The sequence below is a fragment of the Barbus barbus genome, assembly GCF_936440315.1.
Source record: "Barbus barbus genome assembly, chromosome: 36".
In the NCBI taxonomy this organism is placed as follows: Eukaryota; Metazoa; Chordata; class Actinopteri; order Cypriniformes; family Cyprinidae; genus Barbus; species Barbus barbus.
The window spans coordinates 4,981,769-5,004,516 of record NC_136714.1 but is presented as its reverse complement, the minus strand read 5'-3'; the positions used below and the strand labels follow the sequence as shown (position 1 = coordinate 5,004,516).

The window sequence follows — 22,748 nt, the reverse complement described above, 5'->3', positions numbered from 1 at the left end:
TGCATGCGTTCAAACTCATTTGAATTTTATATACTTCTCTGCAAATGTGGTTTTGTGTAGGCTAAACAGATCATATGCTGAATGACACCATGACGGATATTACAAGCAAGATATTACACTTGTCTTGATAAATATTGCATAAAATAGTATGCCATTGTTTTAGATCGCTGAAAGAATTAGTGTACAGATTAATTTAATAGAAATATTAAAATAATTTTTTTACACATTTTGCAGGCTTCAAAAGGAAACAAAATTTTTTCTTACAAATTTATTTACAAATAGTTTTTGAAATATTTTGTGCATTAAATTTCCAACATAGCCTATGGGTTGGGTGCTTTCTTCAATGTAACGCCAAAAAAGGTATTTTATCACCGGGCCGCCACGAGTGCCAGAAGAAATCATCACAGGCCACTTAAACAGTTGAGTTCTGTTGATGTGTGAAATGAACACAGAAAAATGAATTCGGACACGTGATTGAGTTGCCAGTCGAGGAGGTAACAACCCGGACAGCGCTGGACCGTCCTCCGCATGGAGTGGCAGGTGGGATTTGAGGGTCTGTAATCCTCTGCTGCATTATTAATCTGGCTCTACCCTTTTCAGCTTTATGTCTGTAATAAGAGCAGACATAGGGTGGTAATTTATGATGCCAGGGAAATTAAAATCATTGTTCAGCCTGCCAGACACCTTGCCAGCTTTTTTTCTTCACCTTCATGAAACTTTTTCCATCGATGATGTATGGCGTTAACCTCCAGCGCAGGGCTGACTCCACGCGGGGCGCCACTGGTGGAGGGCACGGACGGTCCGCGCTACACTCTAGGCGATGCTTTATAGACTGAGCTCAGGGTCTGACAGACACCTTGGTTTGGAGCTCTGCCAGCTCCCATCCCAGCCCTGATCAGCTGAGTCTGGCTCCAATCCAATATGGATGAAATAATTCACCTCGAAACTTCGAAGTGCTCCAGTTATATTGGGGTTCTTGTATTTCAGGGCATCGGTGGCGATCAGGAAGAACGTACAGTAAATGATCAATTAAGGTCATCATGGTTGTTAAGTTTTGAGGAACACTTCTTGCTGGGAGGTAGAACTGACAGTAGGGAAGGCATCAGGGACAGATGCCACATATCAAAACTGACCTCCGTCAAATGACCTACTAAAAGAGTGAAAAAAAACATCTGAAAAGTATGTTGGGAGAACAAATTATTTAAGTTATCCGCTTGGATCAAGATAAAAGTGTTACTATTTAATGTTAATATGTCAACTACCTGTCAAATACAACAGTAAAAACCACCTTTTAAAATATATAAAAAAAGTTGGACGGGTTAATGAATGGATACACATTTTTGTGATTATATTTGATTCTGATTCACAAGCTTTTGTTTAGATTCAATTCATTTTTCCATTTGTTTTGATTCATTTTGATTTGGTCTTATGTAATTGTCATTCGGTCATATTTCAGTTATAATGTTGAAATATGAAACAAATCCTCTTTCGGCTACTGCTGTAAATTATATAGGGAATGTTTATATTTAATATTAATTATAATCCAGTCATAGCCACAAATATCGTCACTCTTGGTAAATATGATCAAAGGCGGCTGTGAAAATTAATCTGAATTGTTAATCATTTTATAAAAAAATTCACAAAAATCTAACCTTTCATTCGATAATAAGAATTTATAATGGGGGGAAACATCATTATGAAATAAATGTTTTTCTCTAATACACATTGGATACAATTAACGGTACCCTTTTATTCAATACTTTTTGAAACCTCTATTTGCCAGTTTAACAGCTGTAAACTTTCTACTATAATGCCTGATGAGGTTAGAGAACACCTGACAAGAGATCAGAGACCATTCCTTCATCCCGAATCACTCCAAACCCTTCAGATTCACAGCTCCATGACGGTGCTTCTTCTCTTCAGGTCACCTCACTCATTTTCTACAGGGTTCAGGTCAGAGGACTGGAATGGCCATAGCAGAAGCTTGGTTCTGTGCCCAGTGACCCATTTTTGTGTTGTTCTTGAGGTTTGTGTTTGGATTATTGTACGGTTGGAAGATCCAAACATGACCCATTATAAGATTTCTAACAGAGTCAGTCACTTGTTGATTTTTTATCTGTTGGTATTTGATAGAATCCATGATGCCATGTGTCTAAACAAGATGTCCAGGACCTCCAGCAGAAATATAGGCCCACAACATAAAAAATACAGCAGTATATTTCATTGTACACATGGGGTACTTTTTATCCCTGTGTTCACCAAACCCATCTTGAGTGTTTGCCGCTAAAAAGCTAATTTTTTTGTTTCATCTGACTATAGAAGCCAGTCCCATTTGAAGTTCCAGTCGTGTCTGATAACTGAATATGCTGGAGTTTGTTTTTGGATAAGCTACGAGAATTTTTCTTGAAACCCTCCCAAACAATATGTGGTGATGTAGGTGCTGTTTGACAATTTAAGGTTTTCTGGCCCCGACACTCAACTATTTTCTGCAATTCTCCAGCTGTGGTCCTTGGAGAGTCTTTAGCCACTCAAACTCTCCTCCTCACCGCACATTAGGACGATATAGACACATGTCCTCTTCCAGGCAGTTTCGTAACATTTTATGTTGATTGGAAATTCTTAATTGTTGCCCTGATGGTGGAAATGGGAATTTTCACTGCTCTAGCTCTTTTCTTAAAGCCACTTCAAGCTCAAGTATCTTTTGCTGCACATCAGAAATATATTCTTTAGTTTTTCTCATTGTGATGAATGATTTAGGGAATTTGGGCTTTGTTTTCCCTCCTATTTATATTTCTGTGAAACAGGAAGCTATGGCTGGATAATTTCATGTTCATAATCACCCTGGAGTGCTCAAAATTATGAATATGAATGGGAATATACTTCAGAGATATTTTACTCATAAGAATTTCTAGGGGTGCCAATAATTGTGTCCAATGTGTATTTGAGAAAAACATTTATTTCATAATGATATTTCCTCCCATTTTATTATCCAGTGAAAGGTTAGATTTTTGTGAATTTTTTAAATAAAGATCAAAAGAATTAACAATGCAGATTAATTTTCACAGCCTCCTTTGATCATATTTACCAAGGGTGCCGATATTTTTGGCCATGACTTTATATCATTACTACTTTTACTAGATTTAGTAGTACTTTAAAAATTAACAACATGACCCAAAGTTAATTACATTTATTAGGTAAATATAACGATTTTAATTTAAAATAGAGGTTGACCAATAGTGGATTTTACTGTTACCAATAGCTAGGACCATATTGGCCGATTAATCTTTCTTTCTTTTTATTTATAAAGCACATTTTACACCACTCAAGGTTGACCCAAAGTGCTGTACAAAGAGCTATAGTCAACAATACACAACATTACACCCTTACATCAAAACAGGAACTATGCCTCATTAAAGGCTATAGAAAAAAGGTGTTCTTTAAGTAAATGCTTAAAATATGACAATTTAACACCAAAAATGTTTGATTGAGCCAGTTTTGTAATTCAGCTAGGCAAGCCAATAATGGCCTTTATTTTTATACTGTAATGAAAACTATAATTGTGTATCATCTGCATAGAGGTGGAATGACACTCCATGCTTTTCAAAAATGGCACCTATGGGCAGCATATATAATTAAAATAAGATCGGAGAGAGAATTGAACCTTGTGGTACTCCACATGAAAAAGGATGTAACGAAACCATTTCAAAACTGTACCATGTAGACCCACATGATTCTCCAATCAAAAAGCAAAACCTCATGATCAATCATGTCAAAAGCAGAACTTAAATCTAAAAGTACCAAAGCCACAAAATTCCCTTTGTCAGTTTCTAGTAAAATATAATTCAAGACTTTCAATAGAGCTGTTTCTGTGCTGTGATTTGATTTAAAACCAGATTGGAATTTTTCAAAAATATTATTCCGATTCAAATGCAACGGTAACTGAGTTAAGACAACTTTCTAAATTTTTTTTTTCCAAAAAAGGGTTAATTAGATATTGGCCTAAAGCTATTACAGTTGGTAGGATCCAAGGAGGGCTTCTTTAAAAGAGGAGTCACCGTAGCTATTTTTAAACAATCAGGAAAAATTCCTTTGCTTAGACTAAGATTCAAAATCCTTAAAAAAACAATCCCAATAATATCAAAAATTTGCTTTAAGAATCTAGGTGGAACAGTATCTAACGAACAAAAAGTTGGTCTCAAATGTTCGACAACGTCTTTACAAATTTTGAAAGAGATCACTCCAAGGCACCAAATAGGTCAAGGACTCAGATTGAGCACGATTTCCCATGGTCAACTCAGATCTTAACAAAAACGTTTTATCAAAAAAAACCACACAACTGAACAGACGCATTGGGAAAGATGTTAACAGGAGGGTTAAATACAGAGTTTATAGTGGAAAAAATAATATTAGGTCTATGTGAATTGCCATCGACAAGGTCAGAGAGATATTTAGATTTAACGCCATTAGCAGCTTTCTGATATCGATTTAAAAAGTCACGCCACATTTCATATGAAAACTGCAGCTTATCTTTATACCTTGATTACAGCTAATCAACCGAAAACTAAAATAGTGCTTTACTATTTAAAGAAGAAAAAAAAAAAACACAGTACTGAACCATACTTTGTAAATGAATAAAAATATAAATATTGTATTAATCATTAAAGTTAGTTCATAGTTTCATAGCAAATGAACAATGTGACATAGATGAGTTTGAAGCTCGGTGTTTAAAAAAAAACAGGCCAAACAAAAAGAGAAAGTGCAATCTATATTATAGCTCAATAAATGAAACATACTTTGTTAGAGCCACAGAAAGACAAACGGTTTGCTGAAAAAATACACAATACACAATTTTACAGCCTAGGGTGAAGTCGTTACGTACATTAACAAGGATTTGGGAGAAACATAACGTAATTTAATGGAAAATTATGTTAACGGCGCTCTGTGTTGCGGCAGGATTTTCCATCGTTCACATGTATCAAAACAAACAACATGAGGTGTTAGTGATTTCCGCTGCTAGAGGCTGCTCTTGCACTGTGACACTAATGCACTAATGACAGCAGACCATTCTCAGCAGCAATGGACCAGCAGCAACCTGTAAAACTATCGGCATGGATTTTTGATAGTCCCAGCACTCAACTATCGGTGCCGATTAATCGGCAAAACCAATATATCAGTTGACCTCTAATTTAAAAGAATAGATTTTATGTAAAACTGTTCTCATAACAATGTTAAAATTATTATACATTGCCATTTGTTCAGACTACACTGGTTGCACATTTTTTTGATTCACTAAAAAGAACTGGTTCATGAGAGTCATTTGTTCATGAATTAAACTACACTGTTTACTCTGCATGTTATAACTCAATAGATTTCCACATATGCCATTAAAATTCAATTTGGACCCAGGGAAAATTACATATTTTCCCCAAGGACTGGTAGATTCAGTAACAGTAACAGATGTGCTGCTGCTGAGTATAAGGAGGTTTTTGTAATTTTAAGAATTGATACTGAGATCTCAATCAATCAGAGAAGCAGCCATAATTGGGTTGATAGCTAGCTTACGAGCAATTTATGATTTTCTGACAGGAAAATACATCTAATTTGAGCGTCGCTGTGCCGGCATTATATACCATAGCCTTTACACTAGTAAGCTAATGCTATCACATGTGTAAGTGTCCGTGCGCTACATCCAGAGGAATTCAAGCCCCCTGGGTCATTCACCAGCAAGATGAAAGAAACTCAATATATTGCCAAAGAGAAGGCTAAAGAATGAGAGAGGAATAAAGAGAGAGGGGAAAAAAACCCCGATCTAACCTAGTTTATGACAACAATCCACCTTTGAAACTCATTAAAGGCCTTTCTGGTGAGGCCTGACGCACATTATCAGCACAGATTAATCAAGGGAGACGGGAGATGAACTCTCATTTTTTAAGAGGCAGCAACAGAGGGCTTTTTTGTCTTCAGATGAAAATCAATTAGTGGAGGTAAGGCCACGAGGAAAAAGCGGCATCACTCATCGCCGGCCCAAGTGGCAGAGTCTGTGATTTGTCTTCCGAGCTCGGTTGCTTAAGGGGGGCTGGTACCGCTGTCTCCCTGAAAATTAATTTCATATCTATATTCCGAATATCCCCACCATTCACTTGTTTGCGCCATCTCTTGGCCTTGTTTTTGAGTACCCCGTACACAAATGAGCTCTGATCAGCCTTGGGATGCTTAAGTGGCATGAATCAACCAGAGGAGGACGTAGATCTACTTACCTAATTGAATTTCGGTGTCTTAGTTGTTTTGTTGTTGAAATGCATGTTGTTAATGTGTAAGAACTGAATGAGTTGTGAACTACTTACTTGTTAGACGCCTTGTCCACAACCAGGCACTGCACTGAGTGTCGCAGACAATAAATTCCTCCAAATACGGCACACATTCTGCAGGGAGAGAAAAAAGTAATACCTTACATACACTTGCATTTATTTATGACATCCAATCTGTATGGACCCGCTAAACAGCTGTAATTGCAGCTGATGGCATGACATTAAAAGGGCTGATCACACCTTGTCCACACGAAAAGGACAAAATCCAATTCATTTGACAAGGCAAAAATGTCACCAAGTTCTTAAAATGTGTTAACTTCACAAGTAAAGTTTTTTGTCATGTAGTCTCACGATCTTGCGGTGATGAAGTATAGCAGCTTAATTAAACTATAAACAAGGACAAAGTGATTTTCTTAATTTTCTTAAGCTCAGACAAAGAAACATAAAAAGATGAATGGACAGACCGACAGAGAGACAGAAGCTGTGATATAGTCGCTGACTTTGTGCGATTGCACATAGTTGAATTTTTTATATTAAGAATAACACAATAGTAAAAGTAACTATTTATATATTGGTGTCTAATATATTGGCATTTTTGGAGTTTTACAAAGGTAATAAGCAATTAGAGGCTATGAGTTACTGACACTTTAGATGATTACACCCTTAACCATAGTAAAAATTTGTGTACTGCACACTCTCTCGCAGGTTGAATGAATGAATGAATAAAGATGATTCATTATAATTACTGATCTATTTATTTTTCATCATTTATTTATTATTTAAGAAACAAGCCATCGTATTTTTTAATTGTTTTTGAAAGGATTCTCACGAATGCTCACGAAGGGTGCATTTATTTCATCAAACATACAGTAAAAATACACATTAAAAAATTGTGAAACATTTTCTGTTTTAATAGATTTTAAAATTGATGGCAAAGCTGAATTTTCAGCACCATTACTTCAGTCTTCAGTGTCACAAGATCTTTCAGAAATCATTATAATATGCTGATTTAACTTATCATTTATTTTGTTATTATTATCATTTATTATTATTATTATCAACATTGGAATAAATGACAGGAATTAATTATATTTTAAAACAGAATATATTTTAAAATATATTTCACAATATTATTGTTTTTACTGTATTTTCATGAAATAAATACAGCCTTGGTGAGCACATATATTCAGAGGACAAATAACCCTTCTTTAGGGTAACATATTCTTTCTTTAACAAGGCATAAATATACACCAAAATAAATCCTGGGGGTACACAGCCGCCACCTTGTATGTAACAGGCAAGAAGGCCAGAGGTTAGGTATTAGGCCACATAAACATGTCTAAAGACACAGATGGTGAGATTTTGCTGTTCACTCCAAGCTTAAGAAACAGGGGAGAGGGAAAAACTTTTGGCCTTGTCTACCCAGATTAATACAGAGACATGGCATCTTAATAAAGTGCAAAGATAAAAAAAACAAAAACAGAGAGGCTAAACCTGCCAGCAATCATCTGGGCCCATCTCCTGTCCTCCACAGAACCCCACAGAGGCAGTGGGGAAGCCCTTTGATGTCATTAACCCTAACTGACAGACGTTTAAGCTGATATTACTCTAATTAACTGCCCGCTGTCGGCCGCAATGATGCAGTCGGGCAGAGTGCGTGGGCACTGCCTTTCCCTCTCCAGGCCCCAGCACTCGCCCTGGCGACATCACTCGCCATCACGGCTAAATTAACAGTTGTGAAAATCCAGTACCCCCACAAGCCCCTGCTCTTTATAGCCTCTAAATGGCATTTCAGTTCCTATCAAGACGGGAATCAGGGGACGTGATTTTTTTAATACGGTAGCAAAACAATGGAGGCCATTAATAGCCCAACGCCGTGACAGCGCGCTCACCGATGATTTATGAGTTTGTGTATAATTTGATTATGCTATTAATTCCACTGATTACAGCTGCAGTGAGTGTGGAGAAGGTCACATCCAAAATAAATCTCCGACAACTCCCTCTTTCTCGTCACCTAACACCCTACCCCCCTTCACCCCGCCGACATCCCTACAAAACAACTGCCTCAAACTAGTTATTTCTGTAATTAAAAAGTAATGTAACAAGAAGCACAAACAAGCTTCAGGCTCTAATGGCAACATCATGGCAGAGCTTCAAATAAATTTAACAGAGCCTTGTAAGGACGGTAGCTTTTTTCATGCCGCAGGAAATGCAATGGTATGATATCCTAGCATTTTCAGAGATAACAGGTTGAGATAGCTGAAGGCTGCAATCCATAACGAATTTCAAGAGTTAAGATGCTCTACTTTGTGTTACTGATATTGATCTATAAAAAGGATATTAAGGTAAATTTAAAAAAATGGACTTTCTTAAAGCTACTTTGTACTATAAGCTTCAATTTGTGCACAAATATTAAGTGAAGTGAAGTGACATACGGCCAAGTATGGTGGCCCATACTCAGAATTCGTGCTCTGCATTTATCCCATCCAAAGTGCACACACACAGCAGTGAACACACACCCGGAGCAGTGGGCAGCCATTTTTATGCTGCGGCGCCCGGGGAGCAGTTGGGGGTTCGGTGCCTTGCTCAAGGGCACCTCAGGCATGGTATTGAGGGTGGAGAGAGCGCTGGACATTCACTCCCCCCACCTACAATCCCTGCCGGCCCGAGACTCGAACCCGCAACCTTTGGATTACAAGTCCGACTCTCTAACCATTAGGCCACAACTTCCCAGTGTTAAACATACACTACTGTTCAAAAGTCAATAAGAATTTAATGTTTTTTTAAGTAGTCTCTTATGCTCACTAATTATTTGGTCAAATATACAGCAAAAACAGTAAGATTGTGAAATATTCTTACAGTTTTTAGAGTCACATAATCCTTTGGAAATTAAATCTAACATGCTGATTCGGTGCACAAGACACACTCATTGCTTAATATTTTTGTGGAAACCGTAATGCATTTTTTCCAGGATTCTTTGAGGAATATAAAATTCAAAAGAACAAAATTTATTTGAAAAATATTTTTTTTGTAACAATGTATAGGTCTTTACTTTCACTTTTTGATCAATTTAACTCAACCTTGCTGAATGAAAGAATTAATTTATTTTCTTTTTGTAGTATAACTAAGCATAGAACAAATAAATAAGATAGATAATAATTTTGAAAGACAACACTCTTAAAAATAAAGGTGCTTAAAAGGTTGTTCACAGCGATGCCATAGAAGAACCATTTTTGCTTCTACAAAGAACAATCTCTTTCTTACCTTTTTATAATCTAAAGAACCTTCCTTAGCCACAAAGAACATTTTGTGAAACAGAAAGGTTCTTCAGATGTTAAAGGTTCTTTATGGAACCATTTAGACAAAAATGTTTTTCTATGGCATCGTGAAGCACCTTTATTTTTAAGAGTGAAATAATAAGATAATTAAACTAAACTAACTAAAGTATTAAACTATTGTGGCAGGGTGGAAGGAACACGCGACAAGCAAAGCTTAGGTGAAGGTCCCGGAGGGTGGATTTTATTAACAACAGTGCAAATACGTGGACGGTGATGGCGGTCTTCCTTGTGGCGGTGCTCTCAAACGTGTCCAGGTGTGGGTGAGTCCGTGCGGTGCTCGTGGCGGTGCTTCGCCACCTTCCTCTGTGGGCATGCTGTTTATATCCAGCCCGGCTGATGAGGCGCAGGTGTAGCCGATCAGCCCATGATGAGCTGTGAAAAGGTGCTCCACGTGTGTTTCCAGGGCAACGCTGATGTGGACTCGGGGGCCACGGTGGCAAGGGCGGCGAGCTGGTCCCTTGTCCCCACCCATTTCTTCAGCAGGTTGACGTGATATAGTTGGTCTGCTTTCCGCCGGCCGGCCTGGTGGACCCGGTAGGTAACGGGCCCGACCTTCTCGGTGACAGTATATGGGCCCTGCCAGCTGGCCAGGAACTTGCAGGCGGAGTTGGGGACAAGGACCATTACCTGGTCTCCAGTCTGGAACTCTCGGGGCTGGGCGGCTCGTTTGTAATGCCGTTGCTGTGCCTGTTGGGCCTTTGCGAGGTGTTCCCGGACTAATGGCATGACCCGGTCAATCCTTTCCCTCATCACCTTCACGTGCTCAATAACTGAGCGGTGGGGTGCCGGCTGTTGTTCCCACGCTTCTTTGGCCACATCCAAGAGGCCCCGGGGCTGGCGCCCGAACAACAGCTCGAATGGGGTGAAGCCAGTTGACGCCTGGGGAACCTCCTGTATCCCGAACAGCACGTAGGGGAGCATGAGATCCCAGTCCTGCTTGTCCTCGGCTACCACTCTCCGTAGCATTTGTTTGAGGGTTTGGTTGAAGCGTTCTACAAGGCCGTTAGTCTGGGGATGGTACACGGAGGTCCTCAGTTGCTTCACCTTGAGGAGAGAGCACAGGTCAGCCATTAGCCGGGACATGAAGGGAGTCCCCTGGTCGGTCAGTACCTCTTTGGGGATGCCGACCCGGCTAAAGAGCAGGAAGAGCTCACTGGCGATGGCCTTGGCGGTGGCCTTCCGGAGGGGCACTGCTTCGGGGTACCGGGTGGCGTAATCCACAATCACGAGGATGTATTCGTGGCCCCGGGCAGACTTAGGCAACGGCCCCACTAGGTCCATCCCAATGCGCTCGAAGGGCACCTCAATGATGGGCAGAGGGATCAGCGGGCTGGGGGAGGCTTCCGCGGAGACGTTCTTTGGCAGGTCGGACAGGCCTGGCAGAACACGCTTGACCTCGGCCTCCATGCAGGAGATGGATGGGGGCCCGGTTGAGTCTCCTTACCGTCTACCGCACTTGGGCCCAGCAGTGCTTCAGCCGATCGTCCTCACGCTGTTCCTTGGCGAATGACCCACCCTCGACCACCTGCTGAAACAGATCTTGATAGAGGTTAGCGTTAGAATGTGGGGACTCACCATCTCTCCCGCTGTCCGAGGCCAGCAAGGCCGGGCGACGACGGGCTCCTTTTGCCGGCGGCTCCCTTTTGTGGTGACAGGCTGTACGGCGGAGGCCAGCAGGCGGTCAAACCCTGGCCAGTCTCTTCCAATAAGGACGGGGACCGGTAAATCCTTTACCACGCCCACTTCCAGCGGCCACGTGCCAGGGAAAGCGGAGACGGTCACTCTCCGAGTCGGGACGTGTCGCATGTCTCCGTGCACGCAGTGATCGGAAGGGTAGCCTTGGTGTCCCCGCGGGGCGTGAGGATGCGGGACTGAACAAGGTCATGATGCACGATACAGCCTGCCAGCCAGGTCCACGCGGGGGATGCGGGGTCCGCTGTGGGCATGGGCTCGTCCTTTGGAGTGGGAGCCGCCGGCCTGACTACTGGTTGCAAGGTGCCCTCCGGTGCCCGTCGCTCCTGGACCATCTTCCGGGGAAATGACCTCACTTGCTCCCCAGCATCCCGGTGTTTGGCAGCATCCGCCAGCTCCACCGCCTCGCCGAGTTCAGCCGTGGTGGTGGGGTTCCGCATCCCGACAGCCTGGCGGTGAGACCTCGGAAGAGCCCGGAGGAAGCGGTCGATGACGACGCGCTCCGCTACTTGGGCCGCTGTGGGTTCTTCGTCGAGCAGCCAATGCCGAGCGAGGCGTGAGAGTTCGGTGGCTTGGGCTCGGGCTGGTAGGCGGGGTTTATACTCCCAGTCATGGAAATACTGGGCTGCTCAGACCGAAGACAGCCCCAAGCGGGACATGATTTCCTTTCTAAGCTCGCCGTAGTTGCTTGATACTTCCGATGGCAGAGCGAAGTAGGCTCGCTGAACCTCGCCGGTGAGAAGGGGCGCTACCAACCGCGCCCAGTCGTCACTCTCCCAGCCCTCCCGAGTTGCTGTGGTTTCGAACATCTCATCATCATTCACCTCATCATCATCAGTGGTCATCTTCGGCAACAGTTGCGTGACTTTCGCCCGAGGATCGGGTAGTGGAACGCGTCGCGTGGCTGCCGTGCGCAGCTCGGTCTGCCCCTGGCAAGCAGCAAGGTGCTCCGTGATCTGTTGCTGACGGATACTGACCTCCGCTAGTCGTTGGAGGATATCGTCCATGTCGGAGAATGGGGAGCAGCGGCTGCCTGGCACAAGGAAAACAGAAGAAAAAAAAGGAAAAATTAGTGCGTTGCTGGGAGAGCTCTGGTCGGTGTTCCTCCCACTAATATGCCCGCATTCTCCACCAGTGTGGCAGGGTGGAAGGAACACGCGACAAGCAAAGCTTAGGTGAAGGTCCCGGAGGGTGGATTTTATTAACAACAGTGCAAATACGTGGCAGATCGGTCACACACTGCCGTCTGGAGGGAGAAAGAGAACAGAGGATTAGGTCGCTGTCTCATGGAAAGGCTTCTCCACCTTCCTCTGTGGGCACGTTGTGGTGGGGGTGGTGATGGCGCAGTGGATAAGACACATGCCTTTGGTGTGAGAGACCCGGGTTCGAATCCACAGTGAGACACCAATGTGTCCCTGAGCAAGACACTTAACCCCCTAGTTGCTCCAGAGGCGTGCGACCTCTGACATATATAGCAATTGTAAGTCGCTTTGGATAAAAGCGTCAGCTAAATTAATAAATGTAAAATGTAAATGTTTATAGCCCGGCTGACGAGGCGCAGGTGTGACCGATCAGCCCGTGATGAGCTGTGAACAGGTGCTCCACGTGTGTTTCCAGGGCAACGCTGATGTGGACTCGGGACGCTCGTCACACTATTTAACTAATGTAACTAAAGATAAACTAAATTAAAGATAAATTTAGAAACTGTACATTTATTATTGATGAATTTGACCCCATTTTATGCACAAATGCACAAACACCAACTCACTCCTTCAGTAAAATTAGACTAAGCCTTTTTTAAATAAGCTCTACCAGGGTTCGTACTGATAAAGCAAAATTTAATTCTAGGACTTTCAGGACTTGTTTTTTTAAAATCAGAGATCTCACTTATCAAACAATATCATTAATAGCTTTCAAATTCTAATAAATAAACAAAACAAAATGGTACAAATAAAGTGCAGCACAGGTGCAGCAGGGCCTGGAGGATTTTTCTAAAGAACAGTGGCCCGTTTAACTGCTCAGGACAAACAAGGAACTCACAAACAACTTGCAAAACTCATCACAAAACAAAACGTTTTGGATCATTCAAGTAATGGCAACAAAGTAAAGTTCACTTACTGTTCCCACAGCACTGAGAATGTTTAATGGGATGTGTTCAATAAAAACATGAATGATTATAACTCTGTGTGTTGTTAGCTTAAGCACACCGTGTTTGTCTATACATGATAAACTACGACATTTTATACCCATTTAATGCAAAAAACCCAACCAATTCCAATGGGTTCACATTATTATGCCACTGTACAAAAATAAATTGAAAAAGTTACAAAAAATTAAATAAATAAATAATTAAAAGGGCCTTTTGACTATTTATGTTTGCTTGATGAGAACCCAAAAATTATAGCTCACCCCTCTTTAAACAAAAGAGCAAAACATTTTGCACAATTTCCCAGAAGATAGTCAATAATGGGCCGGAATTGAAGCCATTAATCTAAAAAATCTTGAATGCATCCCTTGTGACCTGTTAGATCTCAGTCTATTAAACAAAATGAAGAAAAGCTTGACTCACTTGATTAAAGCAACACAACAACAACAAAAAACCTGATGCCACATTTGGACATGCTGCTCCTCTTCATAAGTCAAATCAGGTTTGGTAGAAAGAAAAAAAAAAAAAAAAAAAAAAAAAAAAAAAAGGAGCGCCCATGGGAGGCCCCCCAAAATAAGAGAAGGTTTTATTAGCGTTCTGTGAGCGTCGACAATAAATCCCCTTATCGTGCAGGAAATGCTAAACAAACAAAATTACCACACGCAGCAAAGACCACTTACCTGTCAGGTTCATTGCCTGCAAATTCGCTTGTAATCTAGGGTGCTGGAAGCAGAGTTGGGGGCTAATGGTTGGCCAATAATTAAAAGAAAACAAAGCGCCATGCTCGCTGGCAGGCCTTTCTCTGCGAAAATTAAATCCTGTTTGGATCTGAATAAATTAAATGTTTATTGCTCCCCGAGAACACACGGTAAAGGGGGAGGAAAACGAATGACAGAGAGGAAACGCGACGTATGAGGGAATGCTGCGAAGACAATCATCGGCTCTAATTAATGCATTTCCCAGTCCTCTCAATCTGTTTCTGTTTGACTGTTGTCTGATTGGAGCGCCGTGATCGCAGGTGCAAATCATAACCTGTCACGGCAAAATGTGTTTACCAGGCTGAATGGATCATGCCGGCTCCAAAAAACATCCCTGCGACCGAGACGGGGGAACCGGAACGGAGCGCAGAAGACGAAAGATGGCAGTCAGAGTGCCAAAGGTTATTTAGAAATTAAAAAGTCTCTGCTGTCAAAACTTGAGGGATAATGCGGGTGAGGACGGTAAAGCATTTCATCACTATATTAGCAGAGCTGCTCGCTGATCTGTGAATAACTGAGAGAGTGAGCATTATTGAGTTTGCACCTCCATCTATCCATCTATCACCTGCAAGCAGGTATCAGCGTGATGAATGAACCCGCCTCCCTCGCTTGCTCTCTCCTTCTGACTTTTGTCTCTCAATCCCTCGCTTTTATCCCTTCTGAGGTCCGTCTCTTTCCTCTCTTTGATCTCTTTTTCCTCCTGTCACCTCTCTCTGAGTGCTTTATTTAAGTCTTTTATTTCTCTAGTAGACTCACAGGTCTGCTGTGGCATTCTGTAACTGTAACTCACGTTGGCAAATGGCACAGGTGGTATAAAATGTTTTTATTTCATAATTTTTATTGATAATTGTAACTGGACAACAGCCTTCTCTCTGGTAACGTATGCAAGATTTTTCCAATCATTTAATCTGCAAGCTTGTGTTAATCTATCTCCATTTTTGAGTGCAACTGTGTCCCCGATCTACATTTTTTCTTTTTTGATAATTACACTCTGATTTACACTCACCGGCAACTTTATTAGGTACACCTGTTAAATTGCTTGGTAACACAAATTGCTAATCAGCCAATCACATGGCAGCAACTCAATGCATTTAGGCATCTAGTTGTGGTGAAGACGACTTGCTGAAGTTCAAACCGAGCATCAGAATGGGGAAGAAAGGAGATTTAAATGACTCTGAACGTGGAATGGTTGTTGGTGCCAGACGGGCTGGTCTGAGTATTTCAAAAACTGCTGATCTACTGGGATTTTCACGCACAACCATCTCTAGGGTTTACAGAGAATGGTCCGACACAGGGAAAATATCAAGTGAGCGGCAGTTGTGTGGACGAAAATGCCTTGATGATGTCAAAGGTCAGAGTAGAATGGGCAGACTGGTTAGAGATGATAGAAAGGCAACAGTAACTCAAATAACCACTCGCTACAACCAAGGAATGCAGAATACCATCTCTGAAAGCACAACGCGTCGATCCCTGAAGCAGATGGGCTACAGCAGCAGAAGACCACACCAGGTGCCGCTCCTGTCAGCTAAGAACAGGAAACAGAGGCTACAATTCGTACAGGCTCACCAAAACTGGACAATAGAAGATTGGAAAAACGTTGCCTGGTCTGATGAGTCTCGATTTCTGCTGCGACATTCAGATGGTAGGGTCAGAATTTGGCGTAAAGAACATGAAAGCATGGATCCATCCTGCCTTGTCTCAACGGTTCAGGCTGGTGGTGTAATGGCACACTTCAATTGAGCATCGTTTAAACCTAATCGCTAGCACATGTGAATGATCGATTTTGCTGATCGATTGCTTCTGTCTGTCCCTGTCTGTCATGCTGCTGAGAAGTTTGCGATTGTAGCTCCGTGTAGCTTCGCTTTTCTGTTGAATCTCTATCTTACTTTCATTCTCTGTTGTTTAAAGTGATAATATATAACTTAATTCCCACCATTTTTCTGGTATTATCTATCAAACTAATTTGATCGTTGCCTTTTTAAAACCGCAAGTGCAGCGCGTTAGCATTCGTTAGCCGGTTAGCTTGTCACTCGCGGCTTCATTCGCGTTTCTATTCGCACCTATTATTGTTTTCTTTTTTCTCGCTCCATTCATCAAACAACAGTGGTAAGCGAATCATTCTTCAATCACGGTGAGTAATGGCTTCTTCTCCTGGTATTGTTGTTTACACTGTTTGCCACATGTACAGTTTATATCTCTCTGTCGACGACGAGGGATTCACATGTGATATATGCAGGGAAATAGTTAGGCTGACAGAGAAGATTTCAGAAATAGAGGCACGTATCCAAACTTTAGTTGAGGACAGTAAGAATGTGAGGGCTGTAGATACTGCTTTGGATGCGACTAGCTCAGGGAGTCCTGTACATTGTTCGGTTCCGGTAGAGCCCGTGCAGCAGGGCAACTGGGTGACTGTTCCGATCAAAACTTCAAACAGGTTCTCCCCACTCAGTGACGCACCCACTGAGAAACCTGATCAAAGTACTCTAGTTACTGGCGATTCTATTGTACGGAACGTGAAAATAGAGACACCAGCCACCATAGTCCAATGTTTACCGGGAGCCAGAGCGCCTGATATCTTGGCAAGTTTAAAAGTGCTGGCTAATGCTAAACGTAAATTTGGTAAGATTGATATTCAAGTCTGCGCTAATGATGTTCGACTTCGCCAGTCGGAGATCACTAAATATAATGTTAAAGAGGTGTGTGAACTTGCAAGTACGATGTCAGACACTATAATATGCTCTGGTCCGCTCCCTGCTTACCGGGGTGATGAGATACATAGCAGACTTTCGTCACTCAATGGCTGGATGTCTAAGTGGTGCCCGCAGAATAACATAGGTTTCACAGACAATTGGAAGAATTTTTGGGGCAGACCTGACCTGTTGAAAAGAGATGGTCTTCATCCCTCTTGGTGTGGTGCCGCTCTTCTCTCTAGAAATATGGCAAATAGTCTCAGAGTTCGTACTTCACTAACTGGGGCCCAGGTCAGGAAGCAGACAGACTGGCTAAACCGACCGTCTGCTAGCCGCCTCACGTCACAGAAGTCAGTTAATTCTCAGCACATAGACTCTTTCACCTAGATATCACACTATAGAGACTGTGTCTGTTCCCCAAACTAGAAAATACAGAAAATATCCAAACCAACCTAAGAGTAACAATTTAATTGATGTTCAACAAATAAAAAACAGATATAATACAGATAAACAAATGATAAAGCTTGGCTTATTGAACATTAGATCTCTTTCTACAAAAGCAATTTTTGTAAATTATATGATCACTGACCATAAACTAGATGTGCTTTGTTTGACAGAAACCTGGCTAAAACCAGATGACTACATTACTTTAAACGAGTCTACCCCCCAAGATTACAGTTACAAACATGAACCGCTTCCAAAAAGTAAAGGGGGAGGTGTTGCCACAATTTATAGCAATATTTTCAGTATTTCTCAGATGTCGGGTTTCAAGTATAATTCGTTCGAAGTAATGGCACTTCATATAACGTTATCCAAAGAAACAAGTGTTAATGATAAATCCCCTGTGATGTTTGTACTGGCTACTGTGTGCAGGCCACCAGGGCACCATACAGACTTCATTAAAGAATTTGCTGATTTTCTATCTGAGGTAGTGCTGGCTGCAGATAAAGTCCTAATTGCTGGCGATTTTAATATCTATGTTGATAATGAAAGAGATTCGTTGGGATCAGCATTTATAGACATTCTAAACTCCATTGGTGTTAAACAACACGTTTCAGGACCTACTCATTGTCGAAATCATACTCTAGATTTAATATTGACATATGGAATTGATGTCAGTGGCGTTGAAATATTGCAGCAGAGCGATGTTATCTCAGATCATTATCTAGTTTTGTGTATATTCCATATAGCTAAAGCTGTAAAGCCAACTCCTTATTACAAATATGGTAGAACCATCACTTCTACCACAAAAGACTACTTTATAAATAATCTTCCTGACTTATCTCAATTCCTCAGCATATCCAATAGCTCAGAACAACTTGATGATGTAACAGAAACGATTGACTCTCACTTTTCTAGCACTTTAGATACGGTTGCTCTTTTACGCTTAAGGAAGATTAAGGAAAAGAGTCCAACACCGTGGTATAATGAGCACACTCGGGCCCTAAAGAGAGTAGCCCAGAAAATGGAGAGCAGCTGCAGAAAAACAAAATTAGAGGTATTTCGTATTGCTTGGCGGGAAAGTACCCTATCCTAAAGAAAAGCATTAAAAACTGCTAGATCTGCTTACTTTACGTCTCTTTTAGAAGAAAACAAACACAACCCCAAGTATTTATTTTACAGTGGCTAAATTAACAAAAAATATAACATCAGCAGGTGCAGACATTACCCAGCAGCACAGTAGTAATGACTTTATGAACTACTTTACTTCCAAGATCGAAACTATTAGAGATAAAATTGTAACCATGCCAATAGGGTCTGGCTGCAGACTTGCACTTGCACGCTCAGACATGCACTCTCAGACACTTGCACTTCCGCGGGTGACATCACTTGTAGTCTTTTAAATTTTTTTATTTTGTTCTATTTATAGATTATTTTTTGTTTGAATCTCTCAACATTTTACAACAGTAGCCAGGGGTGAAGACAAGAAAAAATAAGCTAAATTACAATGTCATTTGTAATCGCCGCCATCTGCGACGTCACTTGCGTTGACAATGGAGACAAGACGCTGTGTTGCTTAAACGATTAAAACTAATTTAGTATAATAACGAACAGGGTCCTGCAAGTCATCTGTAGGAGAAAAAGAAAATACCTTCAAATCCATGACTACAGAACAGCAGAATATGAACGCAATGCGCAAAGTTTCTCGTTAAGCGTTTTCCTCCCGCAGAAAACCATAAACATTTAATATGGCTTAATGTATTAAAATATCAAATTCAATATACAGTTTATTAATATAATGAATATGTATACAGCATTTTCCTCCTATAATGCAAAACATGGGATAATGTAGCATAATGGAGTAAGATGATAAAGTGCAAACTCAATATGCTCCTCATCATTATTAAAATATACACAACTAATGTACAGGCAGGTGCACCCAGAATAAACGCAACACACAAAGTTTCACGTTATTTATTTATTTTTTTCCAAATAGAATAAACGGTCTACACATTCTCTTTGTCCATAAGCTATATTACGTGTTATATTTAAAATGATTTTCTATGGGAGGAAAACTTTTAACGTGCAATTTAACGCATTGCGTCCTTTTAATATCACTTAATGCAATTCATAATGTACCTTCATATCTGCTTGTCTGTATCTTTGTGTCAACAAGAATTGTCTTTATCATCTTCCTCAAAGACTACAGAATGCCCTTAAGTCTCTTATTATTATTATATTAAATTTAGTCCATTATGCCACATTAAGCGTTTTGCTGTATGGGAAGACAAGTTAAAAATTGCGTATTGTGTTCATGGCCGTCCTTGTAATACATTTAATAATAACTATACATCGAATTTTATCTTTTAATTGCACTTAATGTATATTAATAGATTAAGCCATATTAAGTGTTTATGGTTTTCTACGGGAGGAAAACGCTTAACGAGAAACTTTGCACATTGCGTTCAATTTCTGCTGTTCTGAAGCCACAAATTTGCGGGTCTTTTCTTTTTCTCCTACAGATGACTTGCAGGACCCTGTTCGTTATTGTATTAAATTAGTTTTAATCGTTTAAGCACCACAGCGTCTTTGTCTCCATTGGCAATGCAAGTGACGTAGCAGGTAGCGGCGATTGCAAGTGACATTGTAATTTACCTTCATTTTTCTTGTCTTCAACACCTGGCTACTGTTGTAAAATGTTGAGAGATTCAAACCAAAAATAATCAATAAATAGAACAAAATAAAAAAGACTGCAAGTGACGTCACCCGCGGAAGCGCAAGTGTCTGAGAGTGCAAGTCTGAGCATGCAAGTGCAAGTCTGCAGCCAGACCCTTCTCAACCATGCAGCTGTCAGCCACAGTATCGCATCAGATAGTGCACTATAGATCCTCTGAGGAACAATTCCACTCATTCTCTTCTACTGGAAATGAAGAATTGTATAAACTTGTTAAATCATCTAAACCAACAACCTGTATTTTAGACCCTGTTCCATCTAAGCTTCTAAAAGAGGTGCTTCTAGAAGTAATAGATCCTCTTCTGAATATTAACAACTCATCATTGTCATTAGGATATGTACCAAAAACCTTCAAACTGGCTGTTATTAAGCCTCTCATTAAAAAAACACAACTTGACCCCAAATAATTAATTAATTACAGACCGATCTCGAATCTCCCTTTTCTGTCAAAGATATTAGAAAAGGTTGTATCATCATCAAATATGTTCCTTCTTAGAGAAAAATTATATATATGTGAGGATTTCCAGTCAGGTTTTATACCATATTAGTGCTACTGGACACTATCAACCACAACATTCTTTTAAATAGACTAGAAAATTATGTTGGCATTAGAAGTGCACTGGCATGGTTCAAATCGTACTTATCTGACGATCGTACCATCAATTTGTGGCAGTAAATGAAGAGGTATCATACCAATCACAAGTGCAGTATGGAGTACCTCAAGGCGCAGTACTTGGCCCCTTACTTTTCACGCTTTACATGTTACCCTTGGGAGATATCATTAGGAAACATGGTGTTAGCTTTCACTGTTATGCTGATGATACCCAGCTCTATATTTCTTCATGACCTGATGAAACTTACCAATTTGCAAAACTAACGGAATGTATAGTTGATATCAAAAACTGGATGACTAGAAATTTCTTACTGCTAAATTCTGAAAAAACAGAGGTGTTAATTATTGGACCAAAAACTTTTGTATGTAATAACCTAGATCACGGTATAATACTTGATGGCTGTAGGAATCTAGGCGTACTTTTTGATAGCAATCTTTCCTTCGAAAAACGTTTCTAGCATTTGTAAAACTTAAAAATATATCTAAATTACGACCTATGCTCTCTATGTCAAATGCAGAAACATTAATTCATGCATTCATCACCTCGAGGCTAGATTATTGTAATGCTTTATTGGGTGGTTGCTCTGCACGTTTCGTTAAATAAACAAACTCCAGCTGGTTCAAAATGCAGCAGCTAGAGTTCTTACTAGAACCAGGAAGTATAACCACATTAGCCCAGTTCTGTCAACACTGCACTGGCTCCCTATTAAACATCGTATACATTTTAAGATCTTGCTAATTACCTATAAAGCCCTGAATAGTTTGGCACTTCAGTATTTGAGTGAGCTCTTATCGCATTATAGTCCTTCACGTCCGCTGCGATCTCAAAACTCTGGCCATTTGATAATACCTAGAATATCAAAATCAACTGCGGGCGGGAGATCGTTTTCCTATTTAGCGCCCAAACTCTGGAACAATCTACCTAACACTGTTCGGGAAGCACTCTGTCAGTTTAAATCTAGATTAAAGACCCATCTCTTTGACCCATCTCTATAATTCAGATCCGTTAAAGGATTGTTAGGCTGCATTAATAAGGTCAACCGGAACCGGGAACACTTCCCAAAACACCTGATGTACTTGTTGCATTGTTAGAAGAATGGCATCTATGCTAATATTAGTCTGCCATTATATTCTTATATTCTATCTAATATTCTTTCTTAATGCGAGGTCACAGTAGCCACCCAGATCCAGACTGTATCCAGATCAGATGGTGGATCAGCACCTAGAGATGACCTCTACAGCCAGGACACCTAAATGAGCCCCAGAGACTGATCCCCAGTGAAGACCCTGTCTCCAAGACGCTATCGGGCCAAGACCACAGGAACCAGATGAGTCCTTTGCACAATCTGATTCTGCTTTAGCCTAGATTTAAACTGCTGATTTTGTCTGGCCAAAGGAGAATGACACTATTTCAACAAACTATTTCCTCGTCTAAACAACTATAAAGCTGATATAAAGCCACCCAGCTTTATATCAAGCCGATGTAAAGCTGCTTTGACACAATTTGCATTGTTAAAAGCGCTATACAAATAATATTGATTTGACTCGACTTAAACGCCACAGCCTACCTGAGTTTTGTTAAAGATAAAATAGTCAATGTGACATCAGTGGTTCAACCTTAATTTTATAAAGCTACGGGAATACTTTTTGTGCACAAACAAAACAAAAATAACAAAATTTATTCACCAATTTCTTCCATTTCAGTCTTTGATGCACGTTCACGACAGGGTTCTGTCAGAACGCCAGCTCCTGCGTCAGCAGCACCACACGCATGCGTCGTGGTATTATTGTTAACGCACGTCGACGACTGACACAGAAGAGAATGTATTGTCCTTCCTGCCTTCCTTTCCTCTATTGAATTAAATGCCATACAGCTGATAGTGTGACCAAGACACCAATAATAAAATGCAATATGCATCTTCATCACATTTATAAGGTGCGTTTTAACCGTGAACATGCAGTTTAACAATGACAACAGACAACATCATGATTTCTGTTTATCCCTCCCCATATTTAAGATCTATTAAA

General features: G+C 40.8%; 1 protein-coding gene across 2 annotated transcripts in view; it reads right to left on the bottom strand.

The window, feature by feature from the left end:
- chm (CHM Rab escort protein) overlaps positions 1–22,748 on the bottom strand; it is a 59,809-nt gene that overhangs the window by 18,997 nt on the left and 18,064 nt on the right. For both annotated transcript variants that reach the window (XM_079394859.1, XM_079394860.1), the window contains one exon: positions 6,345–6,422. In XM_079394859.1, the coding sequence (XP_079250985.1) occupies positions 6,345–6,422 (78 nt within the window). The remainder of the gene's footprint in view (positions 1–6,344; positions 6,423–22,748) is intronic.